The sequence below is a fragment of the Saccopteryx bilineata genome, chromosome 10, assembly GCF_036850765.1.
Source record: "Saccopteryx bilineata isolate mSacBil1 chromosome 10, mSacBil1_pri_phased_curated, whole genome shotgun sequence".
In the NCBI taxonomy this organism is placed as follows: Eukaryota; Metazoa; Chordata; class Mammalia; order Chiroptera; family Emballonuridae; genus Saccopteryx; species Saccopteryx bilineata.
Genome location: NC_089499.1, coordinates 44,190,382 through 44,207,752, shown reverse-complemented (window position 1 = coordinate 44,207,752; position 17,371 = coordinate 44,190,382). Strand labels below are relative to the sequence as shown.

The window sequence follows — 17,371 nt, the reverse complement described above, 5'->3', positions numbered from 1 at the left end:
AAAAAGAGGTCCTGATATGTGTGTTAGGGAGTCAGAATTAAAGCATTAGGTGAATGAGTAACATTGTTGAGCACTTAATATGCTCCAGGCATCAGAGTAAGTAAGAGCTTGACATCCTTTGTCTCCTTTCCTCTTCACAATATCCCTATGAGGAAGATTATTATTACAGAGGTATATTATTATGGGGCTCTAATGGGTCTGTCATTATCTCCATTTCACAGAAGAGGCCCCCAAAAGCTAAATAACTTTTCAGAAGCTATTCTACTGGTAAATAGGGTCAGGATTCAAACCCAGGATTACCAGTCTCCAGTGTCCTTGACCCCTGACCCTTAGCATACAAAGAGCCGGGTAAGTTAAAAGCACACTGCTCCTAACTGAGGAGGCAAGACACATCAAACAGAACAGCAGGACATCAATACCCCTATGAGACTGCTTCAAGGTTATGCCTGCAAGAAGCTATGCACTTACTCCTGGGATGTGATCTGGGCTCAGACCCCTCTGCAATTATCCCCTGTGCTCATTATCACCTGAGGCCCGAAAGTCAGCCTCATGATCTCCAACACTCTCCCCAGTGGCCCTGATATGCATTCCCACCCCAATTCGCTCTCCTGATTCCTTGGTCTTAGATCTGACTTAGACCGACTTGTTTCCAATCACCCTTCCAAAGAGGATGACCGTATCGCATGACCCTGGGTACATAAGGCAATGCACCGTGGGCTCTCTGAGGGCTGACCCTGGCAGTGCCACCATCACCAGAGTAAGAGCTCCTCCTGGCCGGGGCATGGCTTTGAAGAACCACAGCACGCACTTGGATGTGTAAACTTGGTACTTCCCATGATTTCTCAACTCGTTACATTCCTTGCGCTCTCAGCTTGTCCCTCAGCTGGCAGTGGCAGTGATTAAACAAGAGCCAGCACCTGACCTACCTCACCTTGCCTTCAGAACACCTAGTTTTGGCTGGATTCAGATCTTGAGAAACCATGAACATAAACATTTAGGTAAAATATATGGGTTAAAACCCAAGCACTTGGGCACACACAGGTTGTTACCATTTCAGATCTGCATACAGCCTTCTCCCAAGAATCCCCCCTCACATCCTTCGCTTTTCCCAGGATATTCGCCCCTGGCCCCTTCTGCCTCACCAAACTCACACCAGACACACAGACCTCGGCAGCAGGGGCAGGCCCAGGCCTGGTTCTTCCACTATGGAATGGGGTAGGTCACATGTACTCTGGACTCCTGAGGTTTCTCACCCAGATTTGGAGGTGATGACCCAGCATGCTCGTGAGGCTGAGGGATACGAGAGTGAGAGCAGGCTCCAGGGCCCTTCTGTATAGCCCTCTGCTCAGCAACCCCAACCCCACCAGGGGCTTAGCATGGGGCCCGCAGAGCTCAAAGGAAGTGAGGAATGATATCTGGCTGCTGACTGGCTTTAATGTAGGCTCCCAGAAAGTTAAATATTTCCAGTGGTTTCCACAGGAAAATGCAAAGTTTACAACAAAAATACGGTTCCAAAGTAAGAATGCACAAAAAAAAAAAAGTAATGAGATGTAAAAAGAGCACTGTTACTCTATGAAAATACAAAACAGCTCAGGACTGCTACTGAAGTTACATCATGGCTCCTGTTTTCTGAATGAGACCTTATTAGATTGAGGATTTGTGTAACCCTCTGCTCAGCAACCCCATAGTTATCAGACCCCCTCATGTTCACTAAGGATTTATTCAAGACCAAACCTGCCTTGATGACTTACCCAGAGGGTCTTCCAGAACTTGGTCTGAAAACTTAAAACTGGGAAAAAGCAGAGCCAGCTCACGACTGGCGTCTTCTGCATCCCGGCTTCCATGGACCGCATTAAAGGGCATTTCTGTGCCGTACTGAGCACGAAGACTGCGGGAGTTGGCAAAACATACAAGACACAAATGTTTCGTTTGAAAAGAAATGTTTTGTTCTCTGGCAACATGGTCACCAGCTACCAATCTGCACCCTGTGTTTCTGTGAAATGGCTTTCTCTCTATTGGAAATGCCAAGAATACAACTAGGATGATGGTGGCTGACATCTATCCCATCATGGCAGCATCCTGGGCACATTGCCAGGTGCTTCACATACATGCCACAGTCCTGGGAGGGAAACTGTTGTGAGCCCAGTTTAAAAATGGTGTAAGCCTAGGTGCTGCCATTTTATTGATATTACAACCAGGGGCTGGCATCCTGCCAAGGGCTTTATATAGGTTTACATAGTTAATCCCCCAGGAACCCTACCAGATAATGCTAATATTGCTAGAACTTCCTGTGTGCCAAGCACTGTCCTAAGTGCTTTGTATATATAAATATATATCCTTGTTTAATCCTCATATCAATATCTGAGGCAGGTCCCATATAGTACCCATTTTTCAGATAAGGACATTGAGGCAGAGATTAAAGCATGGCCTCTAAGGTCATACAGTAGGAGAAAGAAGAAAGGTTCTGAAATCTCTCTTAACTATGACACTCCTCCCATGATAGCTGCTCACATTCCCATCTTGCAGACAAGAGGCCTGAGGGAGGGGCTTGCCTGAGTATATGGTAACCTGAGATCTAAGCGCTGGGCAGTCTCGCTAGCCCAGGCTGCCTCGGCCGGGGGGTGACCCTGGCCCCTAAGACTGCAAGGTGCTCAGTCACCTAGCCTCTTGCTAATTTCTTTCCTGCTGGCTAGTTCTAAGATGGATGAAAGGACCCCAGCTAGTGATATCACCTGTCAGGCTGCTCCCTCCTTGCCGTGTCAGGGTCACAGGGTCCCATGAGGTTTCGCCAAGCAGTGACAACATCCTCAGTGCCCTCAGTCCTGGTGAGGATCAGGAGGCGGCTCGGGCCACTGCACATGTGCTGCACCAGCTTCTCAAATGCTTCCTGGGACAGGGAGGGGGAGCAGGGACCCAGGGAAGGGCCCCTGGACCAGCAGAAGATCAGCGAGGCCCACCCTCCCCACAGGATGGGAGGGGTCAGTGAGCAGCCTCGCCATCAGCCAGCTGCCTAGGAAGGCCCCTGGGAGGGGTGGTGGTGGTGGTACCCCCACTACACCCAGATATAAGCTAAAGGCAGGAAGTTGACACTTTGAGTTGACTCATTTGGGATTGCACATGAGATTATAATATATTAGGGGCATTTAAAAGACCACATATATGGAAATCATGTGGACACTGGATAAGCAAGGGCTGGGGCAGGGGTCCCCAAACTTTTTACACAGGGGGCCAGTTCACTGTCCCTCAGACCGTTGGAGGGCCGGACTATAAAAAAAACTATGAACAAATTCCTATGCACACTGCACATATCTTATTTTAAAGTAAAAAAACAAAACGAGAACAAATATAATATTTAAAATAAAGAACAAGTAAATTTAAATCAACGAACTGACCAGTATTTCAATGGGAACTATGCTCCTCTCACTGACCACCAATGAAAGAGGTGCCCCTTCCAGAAGTGCGGCGGGGGCCGGATAAATGGCCTCAGGGGGCCGCATGTGGCCTGCGGGCCATAGTTTGGGGACCCCTGGGCTGGGGTATAGTTGAAACTTTTTATTTATTTATTCTTTTGCAATACCTTACAATCCTTCTTTCTTCAAGTAACAGCACTCTGCTTTTCCTTCGGGGAACAGCCCTTCCCCATCACTCAGTCTCAGTCTGACTGACAGTCATAATGCCTAGCTGCACCCCATGCCCCCCACACACATACCCCTCGCCTGAGAGGGAGGACCGTGCCTGCCCCACGCGAGGACAACCAGACCCTCCTTCCCAAGTCAGCCAGTCGGGCAGACACACAGAGTGGCTGAACCGGAGTTCTCCAACGGCAGCACCGAATGTGACTGTCCATGCGGCTTGGCTCCTGAGACCCCTACAGACTGTCCTGGTTCTTCCTCCCCACAACAACTTCTTGTTCAACTTTTCCTTCAATTCTGGGAGTTACGGAGTATATCATTTCAATAAGTTGCTTATTTCATTACTTCAGATAGAATCAAAATTTCTTCCTTGCAACTGAAGAATTTTTACCTATATAGCCTAGAGTCACGATTCCAAGAACCAATTCACAGCCCACTGTTCATTTTCTTGTTCTTCATAAGAAACTTGTTCTCTATTTTGTCCCAAACTAACAGCAACCTGTCAACATCCTCTAAAGAGAAAGAAACCAGTGTGTTGGACACGTGGAAGCGGACAAGCTGACCTCTCCGGCTCTGTGTTGGTAGAACAGTCGCATCTCTGCCTCTGTCATGGTTCTCTCCTCACTCATTAAAATGTCAAACCCAGCTTCCTGGATCTGTAGAATATATATATATTCTGAAAGGGTAAATTGAGCCCACGTTCACATTTAAATGTGTTGAAAAGCAAAAGATAATGGAAGAGGCAACATGAAAAGCAATGATCTCATTGCTTTTCAGATCTTTTATCAGATCTTTTCCGATTAGATTTAAATATTTTTTTGGTTGTTTCTTTTTTTTGTGACAGAAACAAAAGAGAGAGACAGAGAGAGGGACAGATAGGGACAGACATGCAGGAAGGGAGAGAGATGAGAAGCATCAATTCTTTTTTTTTTTTTTTCTTTTTTCAGAGACAGAGGGAGAGAGAATCAGAGAGAGGGATAGACAAGGACAGACAGATAGGAACGGAGAGATGAGAAGCATCAATCATTAGTTTTTCGTTGCGACACCTTAGTTGTTCATTGATTGCTTTCTCATATGTGCCTTGACCGTGGGCCTTCAGCAGACTGAGTAACCCCTTGCTCGAGCCAGCGACCTTGGGTCCAAGCTGGTGAGCTTTGCTCAAACCATATGAGCCCGCACTCAAGCTGGTGACCTCGGGGTCTCGAACCTGGGTCCTCCACATCCCAGTCCGGCGCTCTATCCACTGCACTACCGCCTGGTCAGGCGAGAAGCATCAATTCTTAATTGCTGCAGCTTGGTTGTTCATTGATTGCTTTCTTACATATGCCTTGACGTGGGGGGGGGGGGGGCTACAGCAGAGTGAGTGATCCTTTGCTCAAGCCAGCGACCTTGGGCTCAAGCCAGCAACCATGGGGTCATGTCTATGATCCCATGCTCAAGCCAGCGACCCCGCGCTCGAGTTGATGAACCCCCACTCAAGCCAGTGACCTCTAGGTTTTGAACCTGGGTCCTCTGTGTCCCAGTCTGATGCTCTATCCACTGCACCATTGCCTGGTCAGTCAGATTGATAATTTTTAATAAAAGAACTATCACAAAGAAAAAAAAACAAACTTAAAAAAACCAAAAAATTATTTTTTTTAATAATCAATAAGACCATGAGTACTAGCTGGAAGGACAGCTGTAGGCATCAAAGGCATACATGGAGAACAAGTTATAAAGTTGGTAACAGAGTTAAAAGCAGTGTGGGGAAGTATAGTGGGGTGATCAATCACATAAGAAAAAATAAATAAATAAAATTATAAATTATTTAAATAGAATTTAGTTAAAGCCCCTTAAAAGCTTTCTTTTCCCACTAGGAAGCACACTGCTGCACAATGCCCTGGCCCTGTTTTCCCATGAAAACAGTCTGTAGGATAAGTGCTATCTCTCTTACCTTCATAATAATCTCATCAGTCTTTCCATGGACCACTGCATCTGGTTTGATGATTGCCAGGGTACAAGACTTCTCGGATGAAACTGTAATCAGCCAAGGACGGTGCTGTCAGATGCTGGGCTCACAGCACCTCCTTTGAGGCTCTCAGGGGACCAACTGCAGGGACCATACAGCCTCTGCACACAGCTCCCAGGGGTCCCTTGCCCGGCCTCCTGGCTGTACTCCTGCAGACCTCACCCTCAACCTGGCTGCAAGGGACAGGGGCATGCAAGGAACACAAACCTGGAAGGGAGGGAGTTGGGAAGCAGGGAGGAGGAAGGTGGGGAGGAGATCAAAGACTAGGCAGCAACAGACACCCAGAAACAGCTGAAAGAGGAGGCCGGTAGGGGGAGGGGGGGAAGCCAGAGAAGAAACAGCATGCAGACCTGGCTACTGTTATTCCTATCCCTTCCCATCGCCTCTCATGATTCTTGACCTTGAACTGCTGCCTACTGTGTTCTCCTCTCACTCTCCTGTCTCCTCTGCCAATGTCTCTCTTTCTTTTTTTTTACAAAGACAGAGAGAGAGAGTCAGAGAGAGGGATAGATAGGGACAGGCAGACAGGAACGGAGAGAGATGAGAAGCATCAATCATCAGTTTTTCCTTGCGACATCTTAGTTGTTCATTGATTGCTCTCTCATATGTGCCTTGACTGTGGGCCTTCAGCAGACCGAGTAACCCCTTGCTCGAGCCAGCGACCCTGGGTCCAAGCTGGTGAGCTTTGCTCAAGCCAGATGAGCCAGCGCTCAAGCTGGCGACCTTGGGGTCTCGAACCTGGGTCCTTCCACATCCCAGTCTGATGATCTATCCACTGCGCCACCGCCTGGTCAGGCTGCCAATGTCTCTTTTTAACTTCCCGGCACATGACCAATGATGGCTGCCCTAAGCCTGGAGTCTACATGACTTTTCAGCACCAGCACATATGACTAAATTGCAACTCCGATCTTCTTTGTCTTGGTTCAAATTACCCTGAGAAGACCAAATTGTCCAGCTTGTTGTTTGGACCCAATGCACCATTCATACATAACTCACTGACCAGTCTACTCGCTGACTGTCCTTTAGTCAGTGTCCATCGGTCCAGTCAGCTGTGGTGCTGAGGGAGATGCCACACAATCACAGTCCAGCCCACAGAAGCTGTAGGGAGCCCTGGATCCAGTCCACGAGTCCACCCCTGTTGTACTTCTGTTTGTATGAACTTGGCCTTGGTGAGCAACCTCCACTTCCCCAGACTCTGTAACAGCCCTAGTCTATTTTTTATTCTCAATTTTTACCTCAATTGCATTGCCATGAAACCTGACAATATCTGAAAATCTCAAAAATGTATACTGCAAAGGTATGAATTATTCTAAGCAACAACACTATTCATTTTCCTGTGAGTGCTATTTATAACATCCTCTGAGCACTTAGACTTTAAGGGAATCTTACAATAAATGTGAGATCAGCTTAGAGGTGTACGGTGATAAGAGAACCGGCTAGAGCAGGGGCCTGGAGAACTCCAGCTTGAAAAGGGAGCAAAAGAAAAGAAGCTAGTGAAGGGGAGCTTGAGGAGAAGCCAGCGATGTAGGAGGAAAATGAGAAAGATCGTGACATCTTTCTTGACACCGAAAGAAGAGAGCTTTGGGAAGGAAGACATTGTGAACATCATCCAAGTCTGCAGAAAGTTCCCCAAACACATGATGAAAACGGTCCCTTGGATTTGGCATGAAGAAGGTCAGTGGTGCCCTGGTGAGGACCAGTTCAGGGAGGAGCAGGCACAGAGGCCAGATCAGCAGGTTGGGGCAGCAGCAGAGGGTTGGGTGGCCCCAGAAATATGGACGAAGTTCAGGAAGCTCAGCATGGAGGAGAGAAGGGCTAAGGGCAGGGGCAGGGTTTTGCATTGTTTTCTAGGTGAAGAGATTTGATTTGAGAGGAAGTAATGGGGAAGGGCAGACACAGGTGATAACCCAAAAAGGAGGCAACAAATGTGTTCTACAGATACCAAATCAACGATTTTTTCTTCTCACACTTGAACTTTCTTGCTCTCTGAACTGGGCCTCTTTCCTTGGTAGAGTCCAAGTCAACAGTCCTTATTATTTACACACAAATAAATAGCCTTTCTACTCCATTCAGTACTCAAAACCTTCCTCCTCCTTCCAGCTCGGTTCCTGAACGCAGTCCTGCTTCCGTCTGGTGTTTCAGAGACCTGCCCTCCTTCCCAGCCACAGCCTTGCTAACTTCGGGCTTCCCGTCACATGGTCAGGTCTAGCTCTCCTTCTCATAGTGGAGGTTCGGGAAGAGCCGCCACGCCCAGCAGTGTAGCACTGTGAGACGACACTCGGAGAATAAGGAGCAGAGGGTGCAGGGCTGTGGGGAGGGAAGCTGTTCTGTACAGCTGACTTTCTGATACTTCAGAAAAAAAGTGGAAAACAGAAACCTGAGCTCTTCGGCTCAAAGAAGGACTAAGGAAACCCCAGCTTTACAATATAAGTGTCACTATCCTCCATTTTATTAAATGGAGCCTTTTCTGATGCCTGGTAATTGCCATGAAAGTCCCACTTATCATATTTGAACATGATCAGAAAGCTGTGAAAAGTGCCCAAAATGCCATTAAAGGACAGAAGGGAGATCTGGCATGATGTTTGAAGTCAGATGATGGGAGACAAAACATTTTATGGTTAATCTTCCCAGAATTCAGATTGCTCCATAAACTGACTACTCATTTTTTTCCTCCTATATTATTTAAAAACGCACCAAGTCTGAGTCTGCTTTGCCTTTTCACCTTGCTTGCCGGTTCTGCACTCACCCATGTCATCATCTTCACCATCGTCCTTTTCGTGGGAAAAACATTCATCTTCCTCAGGAAGAGCCTCATCTTTAATCTAATACAAATTGGTCATGAATAGAAAGGAGTTAGCTCATTAAAATTACGACAAAACCTTCAAAAACCTGCAGAAACCCCAAAAATAATGGTTCAAAATACAGAACAAAAACGGAGGTCAAGATTATCCATTTTTGAAACTGCAAGATCCCTTCAGTTGTGCGATGGTGGGGTGGGGGTCAGGGGTGAGAGCGAGGACAGGAAACCCTCACTGATCCTGAGGTTCAGATTCGGCCTGTTTTCACAAGCATCGAGTATGGACTAAGGAAATAGGAAGATGAAATATGGAGTTGGCAAGAAGACAATGGAAGAATTGAAATGCAGGTAAATATTAAGTGACTGGCCATGCAGTGCAGGGAAGGAGTAGAGCCCAGCAGAGGCACTGGCATTTGAGGTCATCTTTCTTGGGGGGGAATTGCCAGTTTTCTCGGGGGTGGGGAGTATGATTTGATTCTAATCCATTCTGTAAAAGCAGGGCTTCGCTATTTGGGATATGAGACCTTGAACAATGAACACCGAACATTAAGGCTCCTTTGGCAGATGCTCAAAGCACCAGGAAGTACCCCTCTCTCCCTAAGGTGTGTTGTTTTTCAAAGGCAGCTAATTATTTATGAAAAACTCATTCTATGTAATCATGGAAATAATGTATCAAAACCACACGCTCTGACCCTCTTTCTCATGGTCCCGACAAGTTCAATTTCTAAATTCAACACGTGAGCCCTCGGGATCACTAGGAAACTTTCAGGAATGTGAGGTAAGGGCAGCTATTCACCAGGAGAGGTTTCAGTCATGGGTTGGACTCCACCTACCCAATTCTTGATTCTATAACTTTAATTTCTTAATTCATTGTCAGTGATCCAGAAACCCCTGTGATGAGCTGAATGAAGTAAGGGAGGAAAGGGAAATGGATGAAAGAAGTTCAAGTGTTCTGGATGAAGGGGACACCTTTATAAAAGGCTTCAAAATGCACACATGTCAGAGTGGCACAGCGCTCTCCCAGAACTCGCAGCAAGGACTCAGGTGGCCAGTTAATGAAGCGTCCAGCTGAAGCTCCAGGAAAGTCTGTGGGGAAGGGGAGGAAATGGCTGGCCTCAACATCCATGAGTTTGTTGCTTGCAGGAGTAACCTCACCACTTTCCGCTCCCCGCCTGCGGCCAACACCTTCCTTTCGGCCTCCAGTTGGTCCAGGATGGTTTTCTGCAGCAGCGGGGTGTCTGCTCCTCTGACCACAGCCACCAGTTTCCCTCCCTGGAGTAGGACAAATGTGCTGCTCAAACTCTTCCCAGATGCTAATCTTTTTCAAGAGCCAGTGAGAGTGTCCACGTGCTTTGTTTAGGAGTGTATCCAAGGTCAGTGTCCATTGACTCAAGGCCCACAGCCGTTATCCACTTCTCTGCCTTCTATCCCCTGTCCCTCCTTTCAGAACTTCCTTCAGCCTTGACCAATTGTGGTGCAGTGGACAGAGCATCGACCCAGCATGCTGAGGGCCCCAGTTCGAAACCCTGCAGTCACCAGCTAGAGTGCAGGCTTGCCAGCTGGAGCATGGGGTCACTGGCTTGAGCAAGGGGTCACCGGCTCAGCTGTGAGAAGCAATCAATAAGCAACTAAAGTGAAGCAACTAAGAGTTGATGCTTCTCATTTCTCTCCTCATCTCCACTCCCACCCCTACCTTTCTGTTTCTCTCTCTCTCTCTTAAAAAAACAACAAAAAACCCACCTTTCTTCAGAGCAATGGGGCATTAGCTGAGGGAGGGACAGAGCACACTAGGATGTGAGTGGCCTATACATGGCTCATTCACTCAACAAATATCCATTAAGCACTTACTCCGTCAAGCACTGAGACCGAGGCAAAGAATATGAACACTAAACATGAAAAGACATAGTCATGCCCTCAGTGAATGGGGAGCCGAGTGGGGGCAGAAAAGTGAGTAGGTCAAACAAACAATTACAATAGAATAACATCACTGCTTGAATAGTAGGTGGATAGGAGGCTTGAAATTTGGGAAAGATTCAAGTCCCAATGCCATTTGGGTGGTCAGGGGACACTTCACAGTGGGGGTGGTGTTTGGGGTGAAACTGAGTTTCCTGCTTTTACTTGTTCAACAGTCACTATGCACATTACTCCCAAAGGAGTGCTCAGGAGAGGGAGAAGTTCACATAGAGGGGCTCCTCCACCACTTCCATCCGCCCCTAAGCGGCCCACCGTGAGGTGAGAGCTTGTGATGCTGCCTGCCAGCCAGGCTCATGTTCCCACACAGCCCATTACGATGACGCTTTACTCAAGGTGGGCTCAAGCAAGCAGGCCACTGTGGCAGTGGTCCCTTTTCAGCAAATGTGCCTGTTGGGCAGATAAAATGTATTATGCTCACTTTGTTAAAGAGGCCGTTGCCCAGGTGATATTAATGTGTGTTGAGAATCCTTGTAGCCTGGGGCTTGGTTTTGGGATTAAGCCTTTCCCATCCATTTTTGATGTGGGTTGGTACAATCCTATCATGCCTCAGAGGGTGACTTTGTATTAGAGACTTCCCTATTTTGTATATTGGATTAAGGGTTTGGATTACTATACTATAAAATGGGGACGGAGCAGGAGCTTGGGCTCTTGGTTCCTGGGATGATTAGCATGAGAGAGCAGAGCAGAGGAGAAAGAGGCCATGTGACCAGGAGAAGCAGCCAAGATGGTGGAGTGCTGAGTGAGATGCCAGTTTGTGTAGAGTTTGTATCTGGGATAAGGAAGGAGATGGGGAACTGAGGAGAATAAGCTGGTGAGCTAGATACCTTTGATTCTAGGAAACTCGGATAAGTCAGTGGCTTTGTGAGCACTGAATGTGAGTGGGTTTTGGAGCCCAGTGTGTATTTTTACTTGCCCGCCGGGTGCAAGCTAGAATTAAAGACTATGGCCCACCAGTTTGTGGCTCCGCTGTATCTTTGCCGACTGTCCGAATCCAATGCGAACCTGCATGGGCCAGGAGGCTGCTGTGATAGTGGTGGCCCTGGCCCTGGCTCCTGGCTTTACAGTGCCCCAGTGTCAGTTTGGCTGGGGGTACATTTATCTCAGCTCTTTCCCATTTCTCCCTCTTGCCCAGCCGTGTTTCATCATATAACTTCAGTCTCCCTACTAAAACTCAAGGCTCAAATCATGTTTTATCATAAGCTCCCAACTGGTAGTGTTTGCAGGGTTGAGAGCAGGGGCCCAAAAGTTTCCAAATTAAACAACCCTGGCCTGGCTATCAGGAGGCCTACGGGGATAGACCCCAGTCACCAGGATGTATGATGAAGTGCCCGCACTGGGTCAGGAGGAAAAGACCAATCAGTTGCCATCAGGGCCTGGCAGGTGACTTAAACCTAGGAAGCCTGGTGTGACAGTGGGCCCTAGGGTATAAAGCATGAGTGTCACACCCAAAGACATCCAAATTATCTCCAAAACACTGAACCAACTTGGCTTTCCTCAATAGTCCCTCTTTTCTGACTTTCTGTAAATGACCTTGACATTTTATACTTAAATAAAGGTGAATGCAGAGCTTCTCCTCTCCACAAAGGAAAGGAGTATTCGAGTTGGCAGGAAGTTCCCCTCTATGGAGCAGAGGAGAGAAAGCGTGAAACCCTGTGCTCTTAAGAGGAAAACCTCAGTCTCGAGTGTTCATGAGCCAGAAGGAGCATTTGAGTGGCTCCTGTTCCTCCCCCTGAGCAGCCAGTTCAGCTCAGAACGACCCAGGAGCTGTCATCCTCCCTCCCTGCCAGCCAGTAAGCAATGCCCTCAGGCCACCAGGCCAGTTGGGGCCTGCATTACCATGACTGGTGGACATTGTTCTTAGTCTAAATAATAAAGACAGTCAAGGAGAAAACCACATCCCTTGGGGCCCCTTAGTGACTCCCAACAAGAATTAATGCCTATCTGAACTCTAATGATCTGCATCCATCAAATAGTCCTGGTTCTGAAAATATACTTACTGCATAAAACAGAAAAGTCGGCTCACACCTCCCACGGTACTTTTCCAGGACGTCAAGGCAGTCTGCCTCTGCCTGAGGAAAACAAGCTGTCAGCAGGACGCTGGGCATGTCAGGTACAGGGACATGATGGCAAGAGACCTGAGCAGGACAATCCACACATACACCTCCCCACACCACACCAAACGTCACACACACACACACCACACCACATGTGACACACACACACATCACACACACACTACAGGTCACACACTCACACATATCACACACACATCACACACACACCACACCACAGGTCATACACTCACATTCATCACATACATATCACATACACAACACACCATACCACAGGTCACACTCACACACATCACACACACACCACACCCCACAGGTCACACATACCAGAGGTCACACACTCACATACATCACATACATATCACACACCACACCACAGGTCACACTCTCACACACATCACACACACACACACCACACATCACATACACACCACACACCACAGGTCACACATACCAGAGGTCACACACTCACATACATCACATACATATCACACACCACACCACAGGTCACACCTCACACACATCACACACACACACACCACACATCACATACACACCACACACCACAGGTCACACATACCAGAGGTCACACACTCACATACATCACATACATATCACACACCACACCACAGGTCACACCTCACACACATCACACACACACACACCACACATCACATACACACCACACACCACAGGTCACACATACCAGAGGTCACACACTCACATACATCACATACATATCACACACCACACCACAGGTCACACCTCACACACACCACACAGACATGACTGCTCTCCCCAGGAGAAGCCCTGACTTGCTCGTCTGCTTCTCCTATTGACTTTTCATTAGAATCATAACTGTCCTGTCAACATATTGGCAAAAATTATTGGCAGTATACTTTTTGAGGAATAAAATGAGGAGGAAACGATGGTTTCTCCTGATTCTCACACAGCTACTCCTCCTGCAAAAGGAAGCTCTCAATCTAAATCCTACAGCTGCCATAACTGGCAACCTCGGAGGCCCTCAAACCACCTTCAGTGTCTGAGAAAGCCTGGCCGTGGACATAATGATTCCGTCCAGGGGTTTTGTCCACACACCCAGCAAAAGCAGCAAAACTGATGGAGAAAGGAAGTCCTTGAAGTTAAACTTGTTGAGAGAGATTAGCATAAGGTCTCTTCTCCTGTGTTCAGTCTATGAACCGCAAACTCATGCAGCATACTGAGTGTCTCTTGAACACTTCTCTGGAATTTATTCCCATTTCCATACATTAGTCCAAGTAAATGTTTGCTAAAATTCCCCTTTATGGAGCAGAGGGGGTAAATGTGGAAACCCTATGCTCTGAAAGTGAAATTTCAGAGTTCACAGTGTTTGTGAGCCAAGAAGGAGCATGCACTTTGGAGTGACATGTATTCTGTCCCTGCGTACAGCATCCAGAGACTGCCTGAGCCCAGAGTGACGGTCAGTGAGGTGGGGGTGGGGGAGCAAACTTCATCCCCACAGAAACTGTGAAGCATCATAACTGATAATAGAAACCGCACAGCTAATGTCTTTTCAATGATCCAAAACAGGGAGCTCACATTTCCTGTTTTTAAATGTTTAATTTTTCTTCCAGTGTTGTGTGACATCCTGCTGAAAGAGGACCTTACCAATGCAAAATGCAGACGGTCCAGGCCAACCTCGATCCTCATCTTCTGGAAGAGGCTCACCACCGGTTTGCAGGGGCCACACCAGCCTTGATAGACATCCACAACTGTGCGGAACCAAGAAGCAGGAAAGTTCAGCGAGCACCAGCGTCCCCCTGTCGGGCCCTTTCTACCTCCCGGCGATGGATGTCTGTTTGCAGGGATATTAATGGCTAAAGGGATTTATTGTCCCATCAGAGTAAGAGCAAGTATGGAAACATGGCTATCCCTCATTCTTAGCAACTCAGTGTTCAAAATTCTAAACATAATGAAGTAAGTAGGGTGGGATATCATTTACTTAACACGGACCCTTTACCTTGAGGAATTTTCAGGCTGCATTCAGGATCATACCTAGCCCAGAATGGTCCTCAAGAAATATTTGAATTGGACTGAAACCATCTATTCCAAAAGGAAGAAGTCACTGTAGGTGACCTGTCAGCATACAATCCTTAGCTAATTTGATAATAAACACAGCTTTGATTTTTCCCCCCTGATGAATTAAGAGTGACTTGCTCTGGGTAAAGGGGAGTTTGATTTACTTTATAAAATCATCACTGCTCTCCTGGAAAGTGAATCTGATAGAGACCTAGGCGGAAACTTGGATACCATTGTTTTATTTGGTCCCAATCTGTGGACTGTGCCAAGAATGGGTGTGAGGGAACCTCTCTCTTGACTGCGCTCAACCCCAAGGCCTGTTATCCAACAGTACTGACTAGTTTCCAGAACAGATCTTACCAATAGATGTTCAAGCTGGATCTATATATATACACATAAAGAAATTGCCTGGTTCTTTATTCGTGAAACTCAGGGTTACAGGAAAATGGTCATTGCAGCTTTTCTCTTCATGGTAATTCTGCTGTTTAGCAATTTTGAAAAAGGATGGATGGGCGCCTCTCTTGTGTGCCCTGGCCGGGAATCGAACCCAGGACTTCTGCACGCCAGGCCGATGCTCTACCACTGAGCCAACCGGCCAGGGCCGTCAACAATTATCTTAACTTACCAGTTAGTCCTTTGGAACTGAGCATTTCCTCCCAAAGCTCCTGGGTGCTGATGTTATCCTACAATCAAAGAGGAACAAACACTGTATTACTGAGGGCACTGGTGGGGAGGCACTTTGATATATTTGCTTCAAATCACCCCTCCCTCTCCCTCTCTCTCCCTCTGTCAATGAAATAGTTACAAATACAACTCCAGCTGTCCTCTTTCCCCCATCTCCTTTTCTTCTTCCCTCTCTTCCTGCCTCCTCTAGGAATAACAACTATCCTAAGAAAATCTCAGGCATTTTTAAGAAACCAATTTTTACTTGTTACTTGTCCAAAAACAATAATATAAAATTGTTTTATGCCTGTAGATGTAAACAAATAGCAACATACGATAGATATTCTTTGCAGTTTTTGACATTTGGAAGTTTTGACATTTGTCTATATTTATGCCCAGAGAGGTACTCATTTGTTTTTTGGGTTTTTTTGTCTTCTTACACATTTTATTGAGATATGTTACGTACAGTGAAATACACAGAAGTGATACAGTTCAAGGAGCTTGGGCAAATGCATACACCCGTGTAACCACATCCCAATCACAATACAGAACATTCCATCACCCCAGAACCTTTCTTCTTGTCTCCTCCCAGTTACTTCCCATTCCCCACCCCAGGTAAACACCGATCTGCTTTCTGTCACAACAGATTCATTCTGCCTATTCTAACTTCATATAAATAAAATAATACACATTACTTTGTGCTGCTTCTTTCATTAGCATATTTTGGGGATACATCAGTGTACTGTAGTTGTATGTCAGTAGTTTGCTCATTTTTATTCCTGAGCATATTTCATTATATCACTGTCATAACTTGCTTGATAGATGTTTGGGCTATTATTAATAAAGACGTATGAACATTCTTATTAAATCTTATTGTGCTCATGTTTTCCTTTCTCTTTGGTAAGTAGATACCTAGGAGTGTATTGCTGGAACGTAGGGTAAATGTATGTTCGGTTTAATAAGAAACTTCCAGCACTTTTCCTAAAGTGGTTGTACCATTGTAAACTTCCATCAGCAAGGTTTAAGAGCTCCAGATGCTCCACATTCACACCAAAATTTGGTGATGTCTTTTTAATTTTGGCCACAGTAATGGTAATCGAGTAATATCTCATTGTGGCTTTCATTTTACTTCCCTGATTACTAATAGTGTTGAATGCTATTTTTGTGTGTGTGTGTGACAGAGACAGAGAGAAAGACAGAGACAGGGATAGATAGGGACAGACAGCCAGGAAGGGAGAGGAATGAGAAGGATCAATTCTTCATCGCAGCTCTTTAGTCACCTTAGTTGTTCATTGATTGCTTTCTCATATGTGCCTTGACTAGGAGGTTACAGCAGAGTGAGTGATCCCTTGCTCAAGTCAGTGACCTTGGGCTTCAAGCCAGTGACCCTTAAGCTCAAGCCAGTGACCATGAGGTCATGTCTATGATCCCAGCTAGCGACCCTGCACTCAAGCTGGTGAGCCTCTGCTCAAGCTGGTGACCTCAGGGTCTCGAACCTGGGTCCTCAGCATCTCAGTCCAATGCTCTATCCATTGCACCACACAAGCATTTGAACGTTATTTAATGTACTATTCAGCTATTTGTATATCTTCTTTGAGGAGTGTCCATTGGTTTGTCCATCTTCTTTATTGGATTGTTGGCCTTTTTATTAGATTATAGAGGGTTTCTTAATATATTTTAGGTACAAGTTCTTTGTCAGATATAAATATTGTAAGTATTTTCTCTAAATCTATGGTTTGCCTAGTCATTTGCTTAACAGTGTCTTTTGTTGAACAGAAGTTTTTATTGATGGGGTCTAATTTATGAAATTTTAGTTTTATGGTTAGTCCTTCTAAAAAAAATATTTCCTCAAAGTCCAAAGATACTCTCCCATTTTCTTTTAAAAGCTTTATAATTTGGCCCTGGCCAGTTGGCTCAGTGGTAGAGCATCAGCTTGGTGTGTGGAAGTCCCGGGTTTGATTCCAGGCTAGAACACACAGGAGAGGTGCCCATTTGCTTCTCCACCCCTCCCCCTCTCTTTCCTCTCTGTCTCTCTCTTCCCCTCCCTCAGCCATGGCTCCATTGAAACAAAGTTGGCCCAGGTGCTGAGGGTGGTTCCATGGCCTCCATCTCAGGCGCTAGAATGGCTGCGGTTGCAGTAAAGCAATACCCCAGATGGACAGAGCAT

At 46.4% G+C, this 17,371-nt stretch overlaps 1 protein-coding gene across 1 annotated transcript in view; it reads right to left on the bottom strand.

Moving 5' to 3' along the window:
- Positions 1 to 1,203: 1,203 nt before the first annotated feature.
- NME9 (NME/NM23 family member 9) overlaps positions 1,204 to 17,371 on the bottom strand; it is a 115,407-nt gene continuing 99,239 nt past the window's right edge. The window contains exons 3-12 of the mRNA XM_066244315.1: positions 15,167 to 15,224; positions 14,131 to 14,234; positions 12,409 to 12,480; positions 9,593 to 9,709; positions 8,387 to 8,462; positions 5,566 to 5,648; positions 4,196 to 4,288; positions 2,733 to 2,887; positions 1,735 to 1,888; positions 1,204 to 1,290 (exon numbers count right to left, since the gene is read on the bottom strand). Of these exons, the coding sequence (XP_066100412.1) occupies positions 1,204 to 1,290; positions 1,735 to 1,888; positions 2,733 to 2,887; positions 4,196 to 4,288; positions 5,566 to 5,648; positions 8,387 to 8,462; positions 9,593 to 9,709; positions 12,409 to 12,480; positions 14,131 to 14,234; positions 15,167 to 15,224 (999 nt within the window). The remainder of the gene's footprint in view (positions 1,291 to 1,734; positions 1,889 to 2,732; positions 2,888 to 4,195; positions 4,289 to 5,565; positions 5,649 to 8,386; positions 8,463 to 9,592; positions 9,710 to 12,408; positions 12,481 to 14,130; positions 14,235 to 15,166; positions 15,225 to 17,371) is intronic.